This window comes from Somniosus microcephalus, chromosome 6 (genome assembly GCF_052327205.1).
Source record: "Somniosus microcephalus isolate GS21.2 chromosome 6, FLI_Smic_1.0, whole genome shotgun sequence".
NCBI lineage: Eukaryota > Metazoa > Chordata > Chondrichthyes > Squaliformes > Somniosidae > Somniosus > Somniosus microcephalus.
In genome coordinates, this window is record NC_140992.1 from 169,422,963 (window position 1) to 169,443,635 (window position 20,673).

General features: G+C 46.3%; 1 protein-coding gene across 1 annotated transcript in view; it reads right to left on the bottom strand.

Annotated features, from left to right (window-relative positions):
* The window catches only part of hydin (HYDIN axonemal central pair apparatus protein), a 946,920-nt gene that overhangs the window by 108,101 nt on the left and 818,146 nt on the right, over positions 1-20,673 (bottom strand). Inside the window, exons 35-37 of the mRNA XM_085992020.1 lie at positions 15,164-15,334; positions 5,195-5,365; positions 3,914-4,125 (exon numbers count right to left, since the gene is read on the bottom strand). Of these exons, the coding sequence (XP_085848146.1) occupies positions 3,914-4,125; positions 5,195-5,365; positions 15,164-15,334 (554 nt within the window). The remainder of the gene's footprint in view (positions 1-3,913; positions 4,126-5,194; positions 5,366-15,163; positions 15,335-20,673) is intronic.

The following is a 20,673-nucleotide window of genomic DNA, read 5'->3' on the forward strand; positions in this document are numbered from 1 at the left end:
ATGTGGCCTCGCTACTCCCATTGTGTCAATCACAGATAAGGCTATGTCTGTTCACTTTCTTGTATCGCTCTCCATCCACATCCCCTTCCCCCTCCTAACCCTACTCCCTTCTGTGTCCGCCCCTGAAAAAACTCTCTCAATTCACTTACAACTGCACTTTCAAAATCCCAACTGCCTGAGGCTGAACCAGACTGTTCGCAACCTTGGTGTCATATTTGACCCTGAAATGAGCTTCCGACCACATGTCCGCGCCATCAATAAGAGCGCCCATTTTCACCTCCGGAACATCACCCGACTCTGCCCTCGTCACAGTTCATCTGTTGCTGAAACCCTCAATCCATGCCTTTGTTACCTCTAGACTTGACTATTCCAATGCAGTCCTGTTGGCCTCCCACGTCCTACCCTCTGTAAACATGAGGTCATCCAAAACTCAGCTGCCCGTGTCCTAACTCTCACCAAGTCCCATTTGCCCATCACCACTGACCTACATTGGCTCACAGGTAAGCAATTCCTCGATTTTAAAATTCCCATCCTTGTTTTCAAACCCTCCATGGCCTCACCCCTCCCTATCTCGGTAATCTCCTTCAGCCCCACAACCCTCCGAGATATCTGCGCTCCTCTACTTCTGGCCTCTTGAGCATCCCTAATTTTAATCACTCTACCATTGGTAGCAGTGCCTTCAGCTGCCAAGGACCTAAGCTCTGGAATTCCCTGCTAAACCCCTCCGCCTCTCTACCTCCCTTTCCTTTTTTAAGGCACTCCTTAAAACCTACCTCTTTGACTAAGCTTTTGTCATCTGCCATAATATCTCCTTATGTGGCTCGGTGTCAAATTTTGTTTTATAATTCTCCTGTGAAGCGCCTTGGGACATTTTACTACGTTAAAGGCGCTATATAAGTACAAGTTGTTGTTGTCATTTGCACACACAGCAAAATATACCCAGTGAGTCCACAGAAAAGTGGCATCATGATCAGAGTAGAATAATTTCCTACATTACAACAGTGACTACACTTCAAAAGGGATGTCTTGAGGACGTGAAAGGTGCTATATAAATGCAAGTTCTTTCTTTTTTGATTCTTTTGCAAAAGACCTTTCCAGCTCCATCTGCCTGGTCTCCCGAGACATTCTGCTTCACATATTCACCACACTCACTGTGAAGTAACTTATTCCATGCTGACTGTTCACAATGTATAGATAGCATAGATAGAAGATATTTCAATAAAATGATTCTTGGCGAGGCACCAGTAATCTGAATGAAGGCATTTTTTCTCCTGCTGTAATGCTCTGGCACATTGGTGATGATGGGTGGAGCTGAAGATGGAAACTTTATCAGCGTGTCAAAACGCTTTGGCAAGAGAAAACCCAGCTGTGTTTAAATAGCAAAGAGGACACAGACTGGGGGGACAGTAAAAGAAAAGAAAGACTTGCATTTATAAAGCGCCGTTCATGACCTGAGGATGTCTCAAAGCACTTTACAGACAATGAAGTACTTTTTTGAAGTGTAGTCACTGTTGTAATGTAGGAAATGCGGCAGTGAAATTGTGCACAGCAAGCTCCCACAAACAGCAATGAGATAATGATCAGATAATCTGTTTATGTTGGTTGCGGGATAAATATTGGCCAGGACACCAGGTAGAAATCCCTTGCTGTTCTTTGAACAGTGCTATTGGGATCAATTACATCTACCTGAGCGTGCAGTTGGGACCTTGGTTTAACATTTCATCCGAAAGACGGCACCTTCGCAGTGCAGTACTCCCTGCACTGGAGTGTCAGCCTGGATTTTGTGCTCAGGTCTCTGGCGTGGGGCTTGATCTCGTGACCTCTGACTGGGAGGCAAGAGTGCTACCACTAAATCATGGCTGACATCTTAAATGATGGGTATAAGAGATAGAGTATAATATATTCCAACTATGGGGCCAGCCAAAGGGACTGCAGAAATTTTTCAAATCCTTTCCATTCCCACTGATGGACTGAATACCAGTTTTAAGGAAACTAAAGGACTGACTAGAACCCTGGATTAATTACCTGCTAAAGGAGCTGAGTTTGGTTAAAAGAACTATTAAATTGACTGTTCAAGAGGCATGCTGGGAAGGTTAGGAATATAGGAACATGGGAGTAGGAGGAGGCCATTCAGCGCCCCAAGCCTGTTCCACCATTCAATTAGATCGTAGCTGATCTGTATCTTAACTCCATCTACCTGCCTTGGTTCTGTAACCCTTAATATCCTTGCCTAACAAAAATCTATCAATCTCAGTTTTGAAATTGACCCCCAGCCTTAACAGCTTTTTGGGGAGAGAGTTCCAGATTTCCATTCCCCTTTGTGCGAAGAAGTTCTTCCTGACATCACCACTGAACGGCTGAGCTCTAATTTTAAGGCCATGTTCTGGATTCTCCCACCAGAGAAATTAGTTCCCCTCTATCTACCCTATCAAATCCTTAAACATCTTAAACCTCAATTAGATCACCCCTTAATCTTCTGCATTCAAGGGAATACAAGCCAAGTCTATGCAACCTGCCCGTATAATTTAACCCTTTTATCCCGGTATAATTCTGGTGAATCTGTACTGCACCCACTCCAAGGCCAATACATCCTTCCTGAGGTGCGGTGCCCAGAACTGAACGCAGTTACTCCTGATGGGGTCTCACCAGAGCTCTTTAAAGCTGTAACATAACTTCCACCCCTTTGTATTCCAGCTCTCTTGAGATAAAGGCCAACATTAAATTAGACTTTTTAATTTCTTTTTATCCCTATTCTCTCTCCTACCTCCTAACCAATTCCCTATCCAAGCCAATAGGTTGGTTGCCTCCAATTCCATGTGCCCTCATTTTTGTTAAAAGTCTCTTATGTGGAGCCTTGTTGAAGGCCTTTTGGAACTCCATAGAAATAACATCCATAGATACTCCCTTATCTACCATGTTTGTTACCTCCTCAAAAATTTCGACTAGGTTTGTTAGACATGACTTACCCATGCTGGCTCGCTCTGATCAGCTCATATTTGTAAATATTGACTAAGTTTGAAAAAAGTGTTATGCACACTATCTGTAAGGTTACAGATAAGGAAGTCTTGAGATACTGTGGGAAACCATTGTAAACACCAGGTGCTGTTTGGCAGCATCATTATGTGTAACCATTGGAGAGAGAGTGAAAAGTTACTGAAAAAGCTTGTTTTGCACCGGCAAGAAGCATATAAAACCTGCCATTTTAGTAAGTTTGAGGAGACAGTCCACGAGACTGACCAGAGACCAACCAGAGGCGGACCAGAGGGAGTCTGTCCAGAGACCGTCCACGTTGTGAGGAGGGGTCTGACATCGCAGGGGTTCAGACATTATGGGAGGTGGGTGAGGCGAATCGGTCATCGCGGTGGGGTGGGGTGGGGTTGGCCAATCGCGTGCAGGTAAGCTAGTTGGGCCTGGAGGAAACACTCCTGCTCCTCCTGGCCCACAAGTAGTGCAATAAAGGCACTTACCTCATGGATCCGCCCCTTCTCGCCTCCAATTAGCTGCCAGGGTTCCCAAGGCCTGGGAATTCCGACCTCCATGAGTTTAAAATAAAAATCCTATTAAAATGAGGGCGCGCAGCCTCCTTAAAAGATTCTACTGATCGACCCGTCTCCTGAGTGCGGATTGGTCGCCGCCCCCCAACCCATCTCCATGGGTGGGTTGGAGGCGGGTTTGAGTTTTGCATTTTTTTTTATCTTCCCACCACCCCCACCCATCCTTGGGAATTAAAATTCCCCCCAAAGATTGTATGAATCTCTATCTGTAAAACTTGATATATTTTAATGTCAATACACCAATTAATTAGAAAAACTATAAATCTTGATTATTCTTTCGGGTAATCAGAGGCGAGAGCAAAGAGTGTTAAAACAAATACCTTACACCAACTTCCTTTATATTAGTGGCTGTACTCTACCTGTGAAGGTAGTGTATCAATTTGCTGTTTCTGCATAACATGACTTGTCCTTGCTGTGAGTACGCTGCTTTTGCGGTGGACGTTGCTTGACATATGTGAAGATTTGATCTCGAAGTTAGGGCTGCCCTCAGGTGTTTGCTTGTTCGTTCCATCAACATTTACACCTCCTGTTAGATGAGATGAATGTTGTGTGATCCCTTCTACTTGAGATGCTGAAATGATGTACGTATGAATAGAATCAGCTCAAAACTTGCATGCTACAGACAAATACTCAGCTAATGCCTCTTGCCTGTCTTCCATAAAGAGTATAGCCCCTATTATGTAGATTTATTACATTGTGTAGCATTCTGCCATGAAAGCTGTAGCTTCAATCCCTCAATTGTTAATTTTAACTGGGACAGGAGTGTGTTACTGGCTTTATTTCATTTGTGATAAAGCCCTAGGTCATTTTTTAGTTATGTGACCAATTATGTACAACTGCCAACATATTATCCTAGACATAAACAACCCATGACTTAGAGGGACAGGATGGTGCAGTGGTTTAAACATTGGTCCTTTATCTGAGAGCTGGGTTCCATTGCAGACTAGACTGATTCGAATCGGATGAAAGTCTCATTTGTATGCTGGCTGTAAGGATTCTACGTGAATGAGTTTGGGCATTGTACTAAATTAGCAGTGTCACTCAGAAAGGCAAGGAGATGGTTTGTGTGGGAAATGGAAAAACGTCACACTGATGCAGTAGATGGCCAAGTTGGGATGGAGGCATATTGTTGTGATAGAGTAGAGGGAACTTCACTCTGCATCAAGTTGTGCTGTACCTGACCTGGGTAGGGTTGCCAATGCTGCAGGATTGCCCTGGACTCTCCAGGAATTAAACAATAATCTCCAGGACACTGCTGCGAGCAACTCTGGAGAAAAATCATAGAGGGATTAAAAAAAAATTGTGTGTTGTTTTAGTTTTCTTTAAAAACTTTTGTTGATTAGTTATAAAAATATTGAGATGAGGAAAAAAATGTCTGACCGACAGTCAAGAATCATCCAATCAGGGAACAAAGAGTCTGTTTGCGTTACAATTGGCGCGGGAAGGCAGTGCTCTGCAGGGATGGACGTGTCGGATGACCAATGGCAGGAACGTGGGAGGATGGAGGTCATGTGATGAAACCTCCAGGAATATGTCCAGCCAGAGTTGGCAACTCTAGACCTGGGAGGACCTGAAATTGCCACTGGACACCTGAAATGATGAGCTGTAAAAGATATTGTCAAAACAATGTTATATATTACCATCTTCGACATCCCTTAGCATCTGCTCCAGAGCAGCCTTGGCACACAATTCCCGAGCCCGCGTAGCTGCTGCTGTGGTACCACTTGAAACTGCTTCCCGTACAAGAGCATCTATGGTCAAATAGGCAGCTTGATAATACTTTGCAAGGAAGATAGCAGTGTTTGTTTTTCCTGTGACAAAACATGAGAAAGCACATTACACATTATCAGAAGCTGCCAAAAAATTAGAAGTAGGAGATCGTATCGAATCTATACCTTCAAAATGTCAATATCTAGTTACTCAATGGCTCTGCGGATAAGTGCACTGAGTCAGACAAGTGCCCAGCTTCAATCCTCCGTCAGTCCTGAGACACCTGATCAAAGCTGGAGCAATTAGAAAGGTCAGCCAAGATTCCTGCTTCTGATCGCCACCCAAAGGCTCCAGCTGGAAAATGTGAGTGGATAGATGTTGGATGAGTGGATGATTGGACCCAGGTGCGAACCCTTCACAAACACCTTGCCAATATTCATTGTCTAAGTTCACACCTGAGGAATGGCCATTTGGAACCAATGCTACACCATCAGGGGAGAAGGGGAACAAAATCCTGAAAAATAGATCTTAAAAAAAAAGGGGCTGGTAATGTGAACTGCAGAGAACACATTATAATGCAAGGTTCGATTATTTGTATGGGGAAAGGGGATGGGTTATCCAGGACCAACAGCTCTTAAAGGGCCGCTGGTTACCCTTAAAGCTACCCTGCTCCTAAAGAAGAGGAGAAATGGCTGCTGCACGCACTCACACCATTTTGCAGCTCAAGACCACCTCCTCCTTCCCCCACCCCATGAAGCGCACTGCCAAAGCAGGCTGGATAGAGTTGGCTTTAAGAATGAATGTTGTTTCACCTATGCACTAAATCTGGGAACAGGCAAGAAAGAAAGCAGGATGATGGGGAAAGAGCAGGGGAGTGGGTCTAATTGGACAGTTCTTTCAAAGAGCCAACACAAGGTTGATAGGCCGAGTGACCCCTTCTATGAAATCTGCTGGTTCTATGAAGGAAGCTAAAATAACTTCCGCTCTCATTTTATTTTCTTTGATTGCAGGGAATTATAATTCAACTTCAGTTCAAACAAAAGCTGCTTACAAAAGTAATTCGGCAGCTCAGCAACAGGAAATTGTACAGTCATTTGAGAGTGTGCCAATCAGTCTTAACAGCTCATGGGTATCGCTGAAGTCTATAGGTTCCTGGCTTCAACAGAGACATATAACACAGGGCTTCAACAGAGGCATATAACACAGGGCTTCAACAGGGGCATATAACACCAGGCTTCAACAGAGGCATATAACACCGGGCTTCAACAGGGGCATATAACACAGGGCTTCAACAGAGGCATATAACGCAGGGCTTCAACAGGGGCATATAACACAGGGCTTCAACAGGGGCATATAACACAGGGCTTCAACGGGGACATATAACACATTGCTTCAACAGGGGAGTATAACACAGGGCTTCAACAGGGACATATAACACGGGAGTATAACACAGGGCTTCAACAGAGGCATATAACACAGGGCTTCAACAGGGCTGTTGTGTCTGTGTATAATAAGACACAGACTGCAGGAGAACGGTACAACAGGTGTTTACTCAACGTGGCTCACATTGGAACTGATCTGCACAGATTACTACTCAGTGCTATATACAGGTGTGGTCACTGCCGGTACTGCAGTATACATGAGCTGTCAATGATAGTTCCCCCCTTAAAGGTATATACGTTACAATTCCTCCCCTTTTAGATTAACAGTACCATAACACTCATTTAACAATTAAATATCAAACTAATTACAATTAACACTTTTAACATGCAACATTAGCTGAAAATAGTCTATTTATATATTCAGTCTTTGGGGAGGCTTCCTGATCCTTTCTGGATAGCGCCTTTCCCGAGTGTCTTGCTCTTGGTGCGGAGGCGATTCTGGCCCCCTGTTGTCGGTTGGTTCATCAGCTTCCGATGCTACTGTTTCTGGGGTAGATGCGACCTGTACGTCGGGTTCATCACCAGGTATGTATAGGCGAGGCATGGGGTTGACTTGTTCCTGTGTGTAGTGTATGTACCTTGAAGAAGGAACTATATTCTGCAGCCCCTGTATACTGCAGTACCAGTAGTGACCACCCCTGTATATAAGCCTGTGTAGTAACTTTGTATAGTAGTTCCAGTTTTGTCTCCATTCAGTAAACACCTGTTATAACCAACTTCAGCAGTCCGTGTCTCAATTACACACGGACGTTACATTGGCGACGAACAGATCCGAACTTACCTACAGTTCTGCACCACCTCACGGGGATCCATCCCTGAAGCGAAGTTGTTAGAGGTCGAGGCCAGAAGGAAGAAATCCAAAAAAACAAGAAAAAAAACAAAAAACAAACAAGAAACAGGCGTCGACCGTGGGCAACCGCCCTCTGATTCATCGAATTCGAAGATTTGCAGGAGAGGCTGTCGAAAGCTGGGCTTGGTTCTCCAGTCTATGGTGTTCCAGCTAATCGGGCTGTTGGCAGGTAGTACACTGATCCTTCCTGGGCTGCGGCGGGCTAGAGCTCGATTGGGTGGCTTTTCAACGGGGCCGAGAAGCGTTGTCGGGAAGAGGAGAGAGAGAGGGTGGAGCACACAGGGCGCGGCCGGTGCTACGAAGCCGGGCAGCGTACAGACCCGAGAAGAGGGAGGAAAGTGTCCCATAGGGTCTGCTCTGACGACGGGAACAGTAAATAAAAGAAAAGAAATTAGAAGCACAGAAAGCCGCGAGGAGCTGCAGTTTGCCACGGGGACCGCGGAGAGCGGCGTTGGCAGCAGCGCGGGGGGAAGTGCGCGAAGACCATAGGGCGTCGCCATCAAGGCATAAAAACGCCAGCAACAGCGCTGGCAGCAGCGGAAAAGACAGAGAGCGCAGGAGGCACCATCTTAATCCAGTGGGGAAGAAGGCAAAGCGCGGGAGGTGCCATCTTAGATCTCCAAGATGCCGAAGACTGGCAATATCACTGCCTTCGATAATGCAATAGAAGACTGGACCACGTATGTGGAAAGAGTCGAAGTATATTGCAAGGCAAATGAATTAGCCGATGAGAAAAAGGCATCGGTACTACTAAACTTAATGGGCGCTAGAACGTATGGCCTATTGCGGAACCTGATCACTCCAGTCAAACCGATGGAGAAGAGTTTTAACGAAATTGTTGATATCCAACAGGAACACCTAAATCCTACACCACTGCTGATAGCAGAAAGATTTAAATTCCACAAGAGAAATCAGCATAAAGATGAGAGCAATGCTGATTACCTTACGGAACTACGCAAGCTATCAAAGCACTGCCAGTTCGGAGCAGGACTGGCAGATACCCTACGGGACAAATTTGTCTGTGGACTCCTGAGTGAAGGAACACAGAAGAAGTTACTCTCAGAGAAAGAGCTGACGCTAGATAAGGCTTTCAGCGTGGCAGTATCGTACGAAGCAGCAGCCAGGGGAGCTGCGGAAATTCAACAAAAGCCACAGGAATACGGCACCCACGAAATGACACGGGGATTTGAAAAATGTTATCGCTGCGGCAGAACAACCCATGACCAGAAGGACTGCTGGTCCAAGGACAAAACATGCAGGCAATGCGGAAAGATGGGACACATTGCACGAGTTTGCAGGTCCGGGAAGAAGACTAACAACAACAAAAAGACTACTAAGGAAAAGTACAGGAAAGTACAAAAGATGACGGATAGTAGTTCCGAAGACCAGAAGAGCGATAGTGAATCCGGGAACAAGAGACTAAGCTGTCTCAAACTACACAACGTAATCACAAAAGAGGATCACCGAACCATTTGGGTCACCCTCACGATAGCAGGGTCCCAAGTCAAAATGGAATTGGATACAGGATCAGCCCTGACCGTCATGAATCGACGAGACTACGAGCGGCTATTCTCACACATACCCTTGAAAGACACATCCATTGTCTTGATGACATATACGGGGCAGAAAGTATACCCCAGAGGGAAAATAAGGGTGCCTGTCGAATACAACGGCAAGGAAATACAGAAATTGTATCTGTACATACTGCAAGATGGTGGACCACCGTTATTGGGACGTGAATGGTTCAGAAAGATAAGTTTAGACTGGCACTCCATTCAGGCACTGACTGTGGCTGGTAAAAAGGATGACGACGTCACACCTGGACGATTGTCAAAAATCTTGGCTAACGCTAAAGAGGTATTTCAACAAGAACTGGGAACTCTTAAAGGCGTAACCGCCTTGATAAAAATAGAAGAGAATGCAATTCCCAAGTTTTTCAAAGCAATTCGCCCAGCAGTCGAGGCAGAGCTGGAGAATCTGGAGAATGCAGGCGTGTTAACTAAGGTAGACTGGAGCGAGTGGGCGACATCCATCGTTCCTGTCATGAAGAAAACGTTAAACAATAAGTCTGAGGAGCCAAGGCTGGTTCGCATCTGTGGGGACTTCAAGGTGACTGTGAACCCAGTCCTTCACACAGTACAGTATCCTCTTCCGAGGATAGAAGATATTTTCGCCTCACTATCTGGAGGGAAACGTTTTACAAAAATTGACCTAGCGCAAGCATATTTGCAGATGGAGGTTGAAGAATCCTCCAGGAAATATCTCACGATAAACACTCACAAAGGTCTTTACCAGTATAAATTGACTGGTATTCGGAGTTGCATCAGCTCCGGCTATATGGCAAAGAGCGATGGAACAAGTCCTGCAAGGGATTCCGGGGACTCAGTGTTACTTGGACGACATCCTAGTGACAGGTGAAAATGAGAGTGAACACCTTGCCAACCTAGAGCAGGTGCTCACTAGACTAAGAGAACATGGGCTACGAGCCAATCGCCCCAAGTGCGAGTTTTTTAAGAAACAAATATCGTATTGTGGCCACGTGATTGATGAAGAGGGGTTACATAAGTCCCCTGACAAAATTGAAGCAGTAGTTAAGGCTCCAGCGCCTGAAAATGTGTCGCAACTGAGGTCATTCCTCGGATTGGTGAATTACTACCATAAGTTTTTGCCGAATTTGTCCACAATTCTGCACCCACTGAATGCCCTGCTACAAACTGGAGTAGCATGGAAATGGAGCGATGAATGTAAGCGGGCCTTTCAGAAGTGTAAAGGCCTGATCACTTCAAGAGAAGTATTGGCTCATTACAACCCATCACTACCGATAAGACTGGCATGTGATGCGTCTCCCTACGGCGTTGGAGCGGTACTGTCACATAAATTCCTTGATGGTTCAGAGAGGCCGATAGCTTTTGCGTCATGCTCGTTAACTGCAGCCGAGCGTAACTATGCCCAGATTGACAGAGAGGCCCTCAGCCTGGTGTGGGGGGTGAAGAAGTTCAATCACTCCCTGCACGGACAGAAATTTACTCTACTAACTGATCATCAACCGCTTGTCTCCATTTTCAACCCTAAGAAGGGCGTCCCGATAATGACAGTACAACGGCTGCAGAGGTGGTCCCTTTTCCTAGGGGCACACCAATATGTCATCGAGTACAAAGGAACTAAACAGCATGGGAATGCTGATGGATTGTCGCGCCTACCGTTGCCGACGGTGGAAGAAGCACCTGCAGTGGATCCTGTGGAGATATTCCACTCGACCATAGTCGAATGTCTACCTGTGACGAATGCAAACATAGAAAAAGAAACACGAAATGACCCGACACTCTCCAGGGTCTATGATTTAACGGTGAAGGGATGGCCAGCACATGGCGAACCACTGTTGCCAGCATTCTCGCCGAGAAGAGAACAGCTGTCAGTGTGCCGAGGAACCTTGATGTGTGGGTCCAGAGTAGTAATTCCACCCAAATTGAAGGATAGAGTGCTCAATGAGCTTCATGAGGGTCATCTGGGAGGCCACAACCACCGTGATATTGTAGACAAATTTGGCAAGAACTTATGGTAGTAGTTTACCAGCCCGAGGAACGACCTCAGTTGTGACACATTTTCCGGTGCTGGAGCCTTGACTACTGCCACAATCTTCTCTGGGGACTTATGTAACCCCTCTTTATCGATAACGTGGCCACAATACGAGATCTGTTTTCTAAAAAACTCGCATTTGGGGCGGTTAGCTCGGAGCCCATGTTCCTGCAATCTAGTGAGCACCTGCTCCAGGTTGGCAAGGTGATCACTGTCATTTTCTCCCGTGACCAGGATGTCGTCCAAATAACACTGGGTCCCTGGGATCCCTTGCAGGACTTGTTCCATTGCCCGCTGCCAAATAGCCAGAGCTGATGCTACCCCGAATACCAGCCGGTTGTATTGGTAGAGACCTTTATGGGTGTTGATTGTGAGGTATTTTTTTGATGCTTCTTCTACCTCCATTTGCAGATACGCCTGGGCCAGATCAATCTTAGTGAAGCGTTTCCCTCCAGATAGCGAGGCAAAAATATCTTCAATCCGCGGAAGTGGATATTGTACGGTGTGATGGACCGGGTTCACTGTTACCTTAAAGTCCCCACAGATGCGAACCTTCCTTGGTTCCCCAGGCGTGCTGCTCAACGACTTTTTCATCACAGGGACGATGGGTGTAGCCCACTCGCTCCAGTCTACCTTGGACAGTACACCTGAACGTACCAGGCTCTCCAGCTCTGCTTCGACGGCTGGGCGGATCGCATAAGGTACCGGTCTGGACTTAAAAAATTTTGGGCTTGCGTTTTCTTCAATTTTAATCGTCGCTGTCATGTCTTTTAGTGTTCCGAGTCCTTGCTGGAACAATTCTTTCGCGTCAGTTAGGATCTTTGACAGTCGTCCAGGTGTGACGTCGTCATCCTTTTTGTCCGCCAGTCAGTGCCTGTATGGAATGCCAATCCAGTTGTATTTTCCGGATCCATTCACGTCCCAGTAATGGTGGTCCTCCATCTTGCAATACATACAGGTCTAGTTTTGGTGTTTCCTTACCGTTATATATAACAGTCACCTTTATTTTTCATTTGGGGTAGACTTTTTGCCCCGTGTACGTCTTCAAAATAATTTTTGTGTCTCTCAAGGGTATGTGTGAGAATAGCCGCTCGTAGTCCCGTCGGTTTATGACTGTTAGGGCTGATCCTGTGTCCAATTCCATCTTTACCTGGACTCCTGCTATCTTGAGAGTGATCCAAATGGTTCGGTGATCCTCCGTTGTGATCACATTATGTAGTTTCAGACAACTCAGTTCCTTGCTTTCGGAGTCGTTATCACTCTTTTGTTCGTCTGAACTATTCTCCGTCATCTTATGTACCTTCTTGTACTTTTCTTTGGTAGGTTTCTTATTGCTGGTTTTCTTTCCCGACCTGCAGACTCGTGCTATGTGTCCTACTTTTCCACACTGTCTGCACACTTTGTCTTTGAACCAGCAATCATTCTGGTCGTGTGTTGTTCTGCCGCAGCGATAGCACTTCTCTGTTCTATATGACATTTCGTTTGTGCCATATTCTTGCGGTCTCTGTTGTATCTCTGCAGCGCCCCGTGCTGCTGCTTCATATGATACCGCAATGCTGAAAGCCTTTTCCAGCGTAAGGTCCTTTTCAGATAAAAGCCATTTCTGGGTTCCTTCACTTTGAAGCCCACACACAAACTTGTCCCTCAAGGTATCTGCCAGTCCCGCTCCAAACTGGCAGTGTTTCGATAGTTTGCGCAGTTCTGTTAAATATTCAGCATTGCTGTCATCCTTATGCTGGTTCCGTTTGTGAAACTTGAATCTTTCTGCTATCAGCAGCGGTGTGGGGTTTAAATGTTCCTGTAGTATCGTTACTATGTCTTCAAAACTCTTTTCCATTGGCTTCGTTGGGGTTACTAGATTTCGCAATAAACCATACGTCTTTGCACCCATTAAATTTAACAATACCGACGCTTTCTTGTCATCTGACACCTCATTTACCTTGCAGTATAACTCTATTCGTTCGACCTATGTAGTCCAATCTTCGACTTCATTGTCAAACGCGGTGATACTGCCACTCTTCGGCATTTTGGGTGTGGTTTAAAATGGCATCTCCCAATGGCTTAAAATGGCGTCTCCCGCGCTTTCCTTCCTCCCCCGCTGCTGCCAACGCCGCTCCCGGCGGTTCTCGTGGCAATGGCGGCGCCCTGTAGGTTTCGCGCGCTTCTCCTGCGCTGCTGCCAACGCCGCTCTCGGCGGTCCTCGTGGCAACGGCAGCGCCTCGCGTGTTTCTGCGCATCTCTCTCTCCCTCTCTTCGATGCTGCTCGGCCCCTGAACACCGGCTGCGCCCTGTGCGCTCTGCCCTCTCTCTCTCTCCCCCGTCGACGCTGCTCGGCCCTTTGCTGTGCCGCTCGATCGGGTTCTAACCCGCCGCTGTCCGGTAAGGGTCCGCGTACTACCTGTTGCCAGCCCGTTTCGCTGGACCACCTCGACTGGAAAGCCAAGCCTGGCTCTCGACAGCCTCCCCCGCAATTCTCGAGTCTCTGCTGGATGACTGGGCGGTTGCCCGTGGTTGATGCCCGAGTCTCTGGCCTTGACCTCTAATCCACTGATCTCCAGGAACGAATCCCCGGGAGGTTGCAGGTAGGTTCGAACTTGCCTTGTCGCCAATGTTGTGTCTGTGTATAATAAGACACAGACTGCAGGAGAACGGTACACAGGTGTTTACTCAACGTGGCTCACACGGGAACTGATCTGTTCAGATTACTACTCAGTGCTATATACAGGTGTGGTCACTGCCGGTACTGCAGTATACATGAGCTGTAAAAGATAGTTCCCCCCTTAAAGGTATATACATTACAAGGGGCATATAACAGTGTGTCAACAGAGGCATATAGCACAGGGCTTCAACAGGGGCATATAACACAGGGCGTCAACAGAGGCCTATGACACAAGGCTTCAACAGGGGCATATAACACAGGGCTTCAACAGAGGCATATAACACAGGGCTTCATCAGAGGCTTATAACACAGGGCTTCATCAGAGGCTCATAACACAGGGCTTCAACAGGGGCATATAACACAGGGCTTCATCAGGGACATATAACACAGGGCTTCATCAGAGGCTTATAACACAGGGCTTCAACAGGGGCATATAACACATGGCTTGAACAACCTCACTGCTGCCCAAGGCATCTGCTCCCATACAAATCCCTGGCTAAGCTGTACCTATCCAATCATAACCAGAGCATCGTCTGCAATGGCTCATCTTCCCACCCTCGCACCGCTACTTCCAACGTCCACCGAAAATCTATTTCCAGCCTCCATTCTGTTTCTGCTCTATATGTTGCCCCTTGTTGACATTATCTGCAAACATGGGGCCAGTTTCCAGGTGTACACTGACTATACTTTGCTCTATCTCTCCACCAACTCTCACTACCTGTGTTGTCAGGCTGCTTGTCCGACATCCAGTCTCAGATGAGCCACAATATCCTCCAGTGAAATAGTGGGAAGAATGAAGCCATCACCTTCGACCCCCACCACAAACTGCATACCCTAGTCCCCGATTCCAGTCCCGGCCCCAGTCACTGTCTCAGCCAGACTGTACATAAACTTGGTGTCCGATTCGACCCCAAATTTAACTTCTGACCCCATATCTCTCAACCACAAAGACTGCCTACTTCCATCTGCAGAACATCCCTTATTTCTGCTCCCGCCTCAGCCCATTTGCTGCTGAGTAGTTAGAGGGGGGAGTCCGGAAAAGAAGTGGGGCATGGGAGGAAAAAATTAAAACTTCAAAAAGTGCCTAACAAATGGATGTATCTATAATGCATGTAATTATTCTGTCCTATTAATCTTGTGCTCATTTTGCTTTGGTATGGAAAAACTGCAACCTCCCTCAGACTGGATCTCACTCTGAAGCTGCTGTCAGTGTGAAGCTACTTAGCGTGTGAGTATCTTTAGTGCATTCATTTGTTTGTATTTATTTGCATTTGCTGAAATCAAAAAAGGAAAATGAAAAGGTGTCATTTTTAGTTGCTTTGGTAATGAAAACTGAAGGATTTTTTATTTTGTGAGAAACACATATTTGTACCTGAGAGAGGAGCTCCATACACAATAATGGCGATGCCTCTGCGGTTTCGAGCAGCACATCCCTCGGGGGACAGATCAAGTCCAAGGTACTTGCCAATAGCCGTGGATACGGGGGTAACTTCCAGTTCTCCAACACCCACATTGATAACAGGCTCTGTTTTCTCTCCTGCACCTGCACACAAACATTACAAATAAATCTTTTTCCACAAATTAATTTCCCTAACTCATTACTTCTCCACAGTTACATGAAACTCTTTGATCAGGAGGATAGGCATGGCTTTGCCCATAGATATCAGCACAATACTGCTCCTTTCCTGATCACCTCCTATTGGCAACACAAAAAGAGACTGCACCTCCCCAATCCAAATGGTTCTCTCTTCCCTTGATGATCCAATTAAGACTAAGTGAGACGCACCTTAATTGGAACACAAGAATAAATCCAATGTTAACATGTCATACTAAGGTAAAATACTTTTTTTTGCCATCGGGCCTTAGTGCAACAATCACTATGGGCACTGTCTCTTTAAGAGAATTCTCCCCTGGACCATTAGATGATCTTGCTTCAGTCTGCTGCATCACAGCATCAACCTGAGACAGTTCCTATCATCAGTTCCTTGTTCAGATGAGGCAGTCAGCAAAAGCACCAAAGCAGACAATAATTTTAACATCTTTAAAAAATGCTCATGGTTTAACAATAAAATGGTAAATAGCACAAGCTATGCCAGGTCAGAAACAGATATGTTAAGTCTGTGAGTTGTTCAAGTAATTAATACTGAGACTTAATCAGTAACAATAAAACAGGTCTTTACTGGTTGGAGGTAGGGACTATACGTAGGTCTTTACTTCATGCCCACAGGCGGGAACTGAGGGGGATCAGTACCCACAGTACTATTTATACCCCTATGGCCAGGAGTGGTACTGCGTATCACTACGCCCAACAAGTAGTGCAGTCCTGTCCATAGGTTCAAAGTAGCACACATATTACATACACAACATTCCTCCCTTCCTAGCTTTACAGTCATCTCCCCATTTAACATAACGTAATAACATATATACATATATAACTTCAGGTTTACATAACAGAATAACATAGATACATAGATAACTTCATGTCAAAACAGATCACAGATTCAGTCTCTGCGGAAAACAGTTCACAGATTCAATCTCTGTGGTGGAGTCGGTTCACGTTGCTGGAGTGACTCATTCAATAGTCCTTCCATGGATTTAACAGTTTGAACTTCCGAACTGAATTGGTTCCGTTCGGAGGGACCACGTGTGTGATCTGGTAGAGGTAATAATGGTTCAGATGGGTCATCTTCTGTTTCGACTTTTCCTTTTCTGCTTCTTGGAGACTCTCTGGGCTCCACTGTTAGCTGCCAGCTGCATGCGCAGTTCCTCCTTCTCTCCCTCCTTTTTCTGTAGTGGAGCCACCTTCTCCCGATGTTCCGTAGACTTTCGGTGCTCCTCCATGATTTCTGTATGGTGGGAGTCGAAGTTACAAGTTGGGCAGGACAGGACATAGTAATATTCGGTGTCGTCCTGATCTAGGCCAGCGAGAGGGTCTTCTATTTCTTCCATACCCAGCTGGGCGTTAGCCAGCTTTTGTTCCAAGTCCAGACATCTTTCCTGAAGAGACTTCTTCATGCGTACCTCTTCATCCAGCTTTTTCTGGGCTTTCAGCAAGTCGTTTACTAATGACCTCATTTGAGATTTTACTACTTCAACTTCTTTTGGAGATTGATTGATCGGACTATTCAATCCCTCTACCGGAGCAGCTGTTTCAGCGGTCTGTTGTTCTACGTTGACGTGAGTCAGCGTACTTTTGGCATCCAAGGGCTGCTCTGTTGCAGTCATCTCAGTCTGTGTTGCCACCTCAGCTCTTCCAATAACCTTTGAGAGCTCCGAACCCCTTTCGTTTGAATATTGAAGTTCGTGTTCAAGTTTTTCCCATTTCAGAGTCCTGTCCTTCAGCATATGCAGGAGTTGGCTGACCGTTAACTCCTCTGACATCAGACGTTTTGTGTGCTCCTGCTCCATTTTCTCCATCAGCTGCTTCTGTTGTCTTTCCAGATTCTCCAACTCTATATCAAAGAACTCTTTCGTTGCATTCAACTCTTGCTCAAAACGGCGAAGCATTTGTTCTAATTGCTGTTGTAGTTTGAAATGGAGTTGAGTTCGAGCCCGGTGTCCCTCAGAAATGGGCACATCAGTAGACTTGCCAGACTCAGAATCCACAGTTAAACTATGTTGTTGTTGCTCAGTGGAATTCTGTGCTGAAACTTTGTCTTTTGCACCTGAGTTGGGCTTACCATCATCCGTTCCAGAGTCTGGGCTGACTATCTTCACCGAGTTCTCACTCGTTATTGTTTGTAGGAAATGCCAGTCCATATTCATTTTCCTAATCCACTCCCATCCTAGTAGTGGAGGACCTCCTTCAGATATCACATATAAGTCCATTATTTGACTGTCTTCGCCCTTGTGGACCACTGCAACCTCTATTTTCCCGATGGGGTACACTCTTTGCACCGTGTATGTTTTCAATATAATCCCCGTATCCTGTAGGGGAATATGTTGGAATAACTTTCCGTAATCTTTCTTATTTATGACCGTCAATGCCGATCCAGTGTCCAATTCCAGTTTTACTTGGACTCCTTCTATCTGAAGAGTAACCCAAATTGTCTGGAGGTCTGCACCCTTACCAGCGTTGAGTACTCTTAAGCTAGCCAGTTCATTACAGCTTAAGCTAGCCAGTTCATTACTGCTAGCGTCTGAATCGGACTCCTGTTCGGTCACCTTGTGTACCTTTGCGTATTTTCCTTGCGGTGACTTCTTGTTGTTGGTCTTCTTCCCTGACCTGCATACTCTAGCTATATGTCCAAGCCTACCACAAGTTCTACATTCTTGGTTTTTAAACCAACACTGGTTCTGATCATGCGTTGTCTTTCCACAACGATAACATTTGCCAGAACTCACACCCAATTTGTGTGCACTGAGCTCCGGTGACCGTAGCTGCATTACTGCCGTGCCTCTCGCTGCGGCTTCGTGTGCTGCTGCCATAGTGACCGCCTTCTCAAGCGTCAGCTCATTCTCCTCGAGCAGTCGCTTTTGTGTATCCTGTTTAAATAAACCACACACAAATTTGTCTCGAAGTGCCTCTGTCAGTCCCGTTCCAAACTGGCAATATTTCGCTAATTTACGCAATTCCAGCAAATAATCAGCATTGCTTTCATGCTGTAGCTGCCTTCTGTCGTAAAATTTAAATCGTTCCGCTAGCATCAGCGGCGTGGGGTTTAGATGATCTTTCAGGACAGTAACAATCTCATCGAACGTCTTATCCGCCGGTTCATCTGGTGATAACAGGTGTTTCAATTGCCCGTATGTCTTCGCACCCATTAAATTTAATAATGTTAGAGCTTTATCTTGGTCACGAATTTTATTGGCCTTACAATAATTTTTTACTCTTTCAACATATATGGCCCAATCTTCGAGGTCAATATCAAAGGTGTTAATATTCCCGTGTTTAGGCATTGTAGATTTGCAATTTCTCAGATTTTTTTTTTTTTTACTGCTATCCAAGATGGCGGCTTCCCGCTCTTGCCGTCGTCCTCCGCCCACAAAATGGCGGTTTTCCCGCGCTTGGCGGTCTTCACCCGTCCCCCAACGCCGTCTCCCTTCAGCCCCCGAGTGCGGCCCTTATCTTCGCCGCGATCACCCGAGTGCGGCCCTTATCAGCGGATGCGATCGCTGGATCGCGAAGCGGCTCTCGGCTCTTATCAGGAGATGCGATCGCTCCGTTGAAACGCCTCCCGCTCGAAGCGGCTCTCGCGCCCTATTCCTCCAGCTCCCCCAGCCCTGTTCGTGCGGCCAACGCGGTGGACTGCCTGTCGCGTCGCTGCCCGGCTCAGACAACGGCTTACCCACCACCAAGCTGGAGAAGAAGCTGACGGTCGCCGATGGAGGCTCCGAGGTCAGGATGTCTTCCAGTGGGGTGGAGAGGGTGGAAACCTCTCTGCAACGTCCTGGCTGTGGACGAAGCTGCCGTGGAGTGACTGCCGCAGGGTCCGAATCAGACTCGTCGCCAGTGTTAAGTCTGTGAGTTGTTCAAGTAATTAATACTGAGACTTAATCAGTAACAATAAAACAGGTCTTTACTGGTTGGAGGTAGGGGCTATACGTAGGTCTTTACTTCATGCCCACAGGCGGGAACTGAGGGGGATCAGTACCCACAGTACTATTTATACCCCTATGGCCAGGAGTGGTACTGCGTATCACTACGCCCAACAAGTGGTGCAGTCCTGTCCATAGGTTCAAAGTAGCACACATATTACATACACAACAAGATAGAGGGGTATGCTCTCAGGGAGCTGTGTAAGAGGTGCTTGAGCATCCTTCAATATAGAGGATTAACTTACTTTAAGTGCTCTACCATTTATTCTCACTTGCTCAATAAAAAGTTTACTGCAGCAATTCAAAGTACTGGAGGGAGGTCTCCTAGGGCCTAATCTATTAGGTCAGCTTTGTACACAGCTGCTTTGCAGCACTTGTCCTGAGCTCTCAAGACAATAGTGGTAGCTCAAAGCATATGGACTGATCCAGATACCTGCCTTGCAAATGGTTTTGAGAGCAACCCTGCGCTTGTTGGCTCAAGGAGTGGTCATTGAGGGAGCAAAGTCAGCTTCAACTTCCTGTTTTTTTTCTTATTAACCGAATTAGGCAAGCAATACCACTCTTCCCAAACAGGAGCTGGTGCATAAAACCTTTGTATTGTGATGTCTGGAGGTAAGTGAAACAATTTTTGGGAGGAAAGATGGGGCTGAAGAATTATCGGGCCTGAATTCTGAATTTGCACTTCCAGAAGGCGAGTCTCCCCACCAGAACATGGGCACAACAATTTGGCTCATGCAATTGTACCACACAAAATGAGGTGAACCTACCAGTAATGCATACTGTTGACTAGCCCATCGTGCTGATAAAAGGGCAAACAAGAAACAGATGTTTGGAGAAACCTGTTCTGGGTGGCTTTAAAGTAGAACACATAGCCCTCTCGAGAGTCAACACCATCCCTATATGCAAAGAGATCTACTTCACATTACTGTGAAATACTCAAGTGAGATGGCCAATTCAGCCCCCTCTGCAATAAGTGCAGGGAGTCTCTGGGTGGCTGAAGAATTACATATAATGTACAGCACAGAATCAGGCCATTTGGCCCAACAGGTCTATGCCAGTGTTTATGCTCCACACAAGCCTCCTCCCTCTCTACTTCATCTAACCCTATCAGCATATTCTTCTATTCTTATTCTATTCCTAAGAGGTGACAGAGCAGTGGTCTTCTCCCAGCTGCGTCCCATCAGAACTGCCTTAATGGGACACTGTGACCCCAAGATTAATCCTCCTGCAGATGACTGCCTTCTCACCAACGAAAATCTGGCTGGAAGCTTTCCATTCACTGCCCTTCGGAGATTGCTGACAGGCTCCGTGATGGTATTTGAAAGCCTTAGTACTGCTTCAATC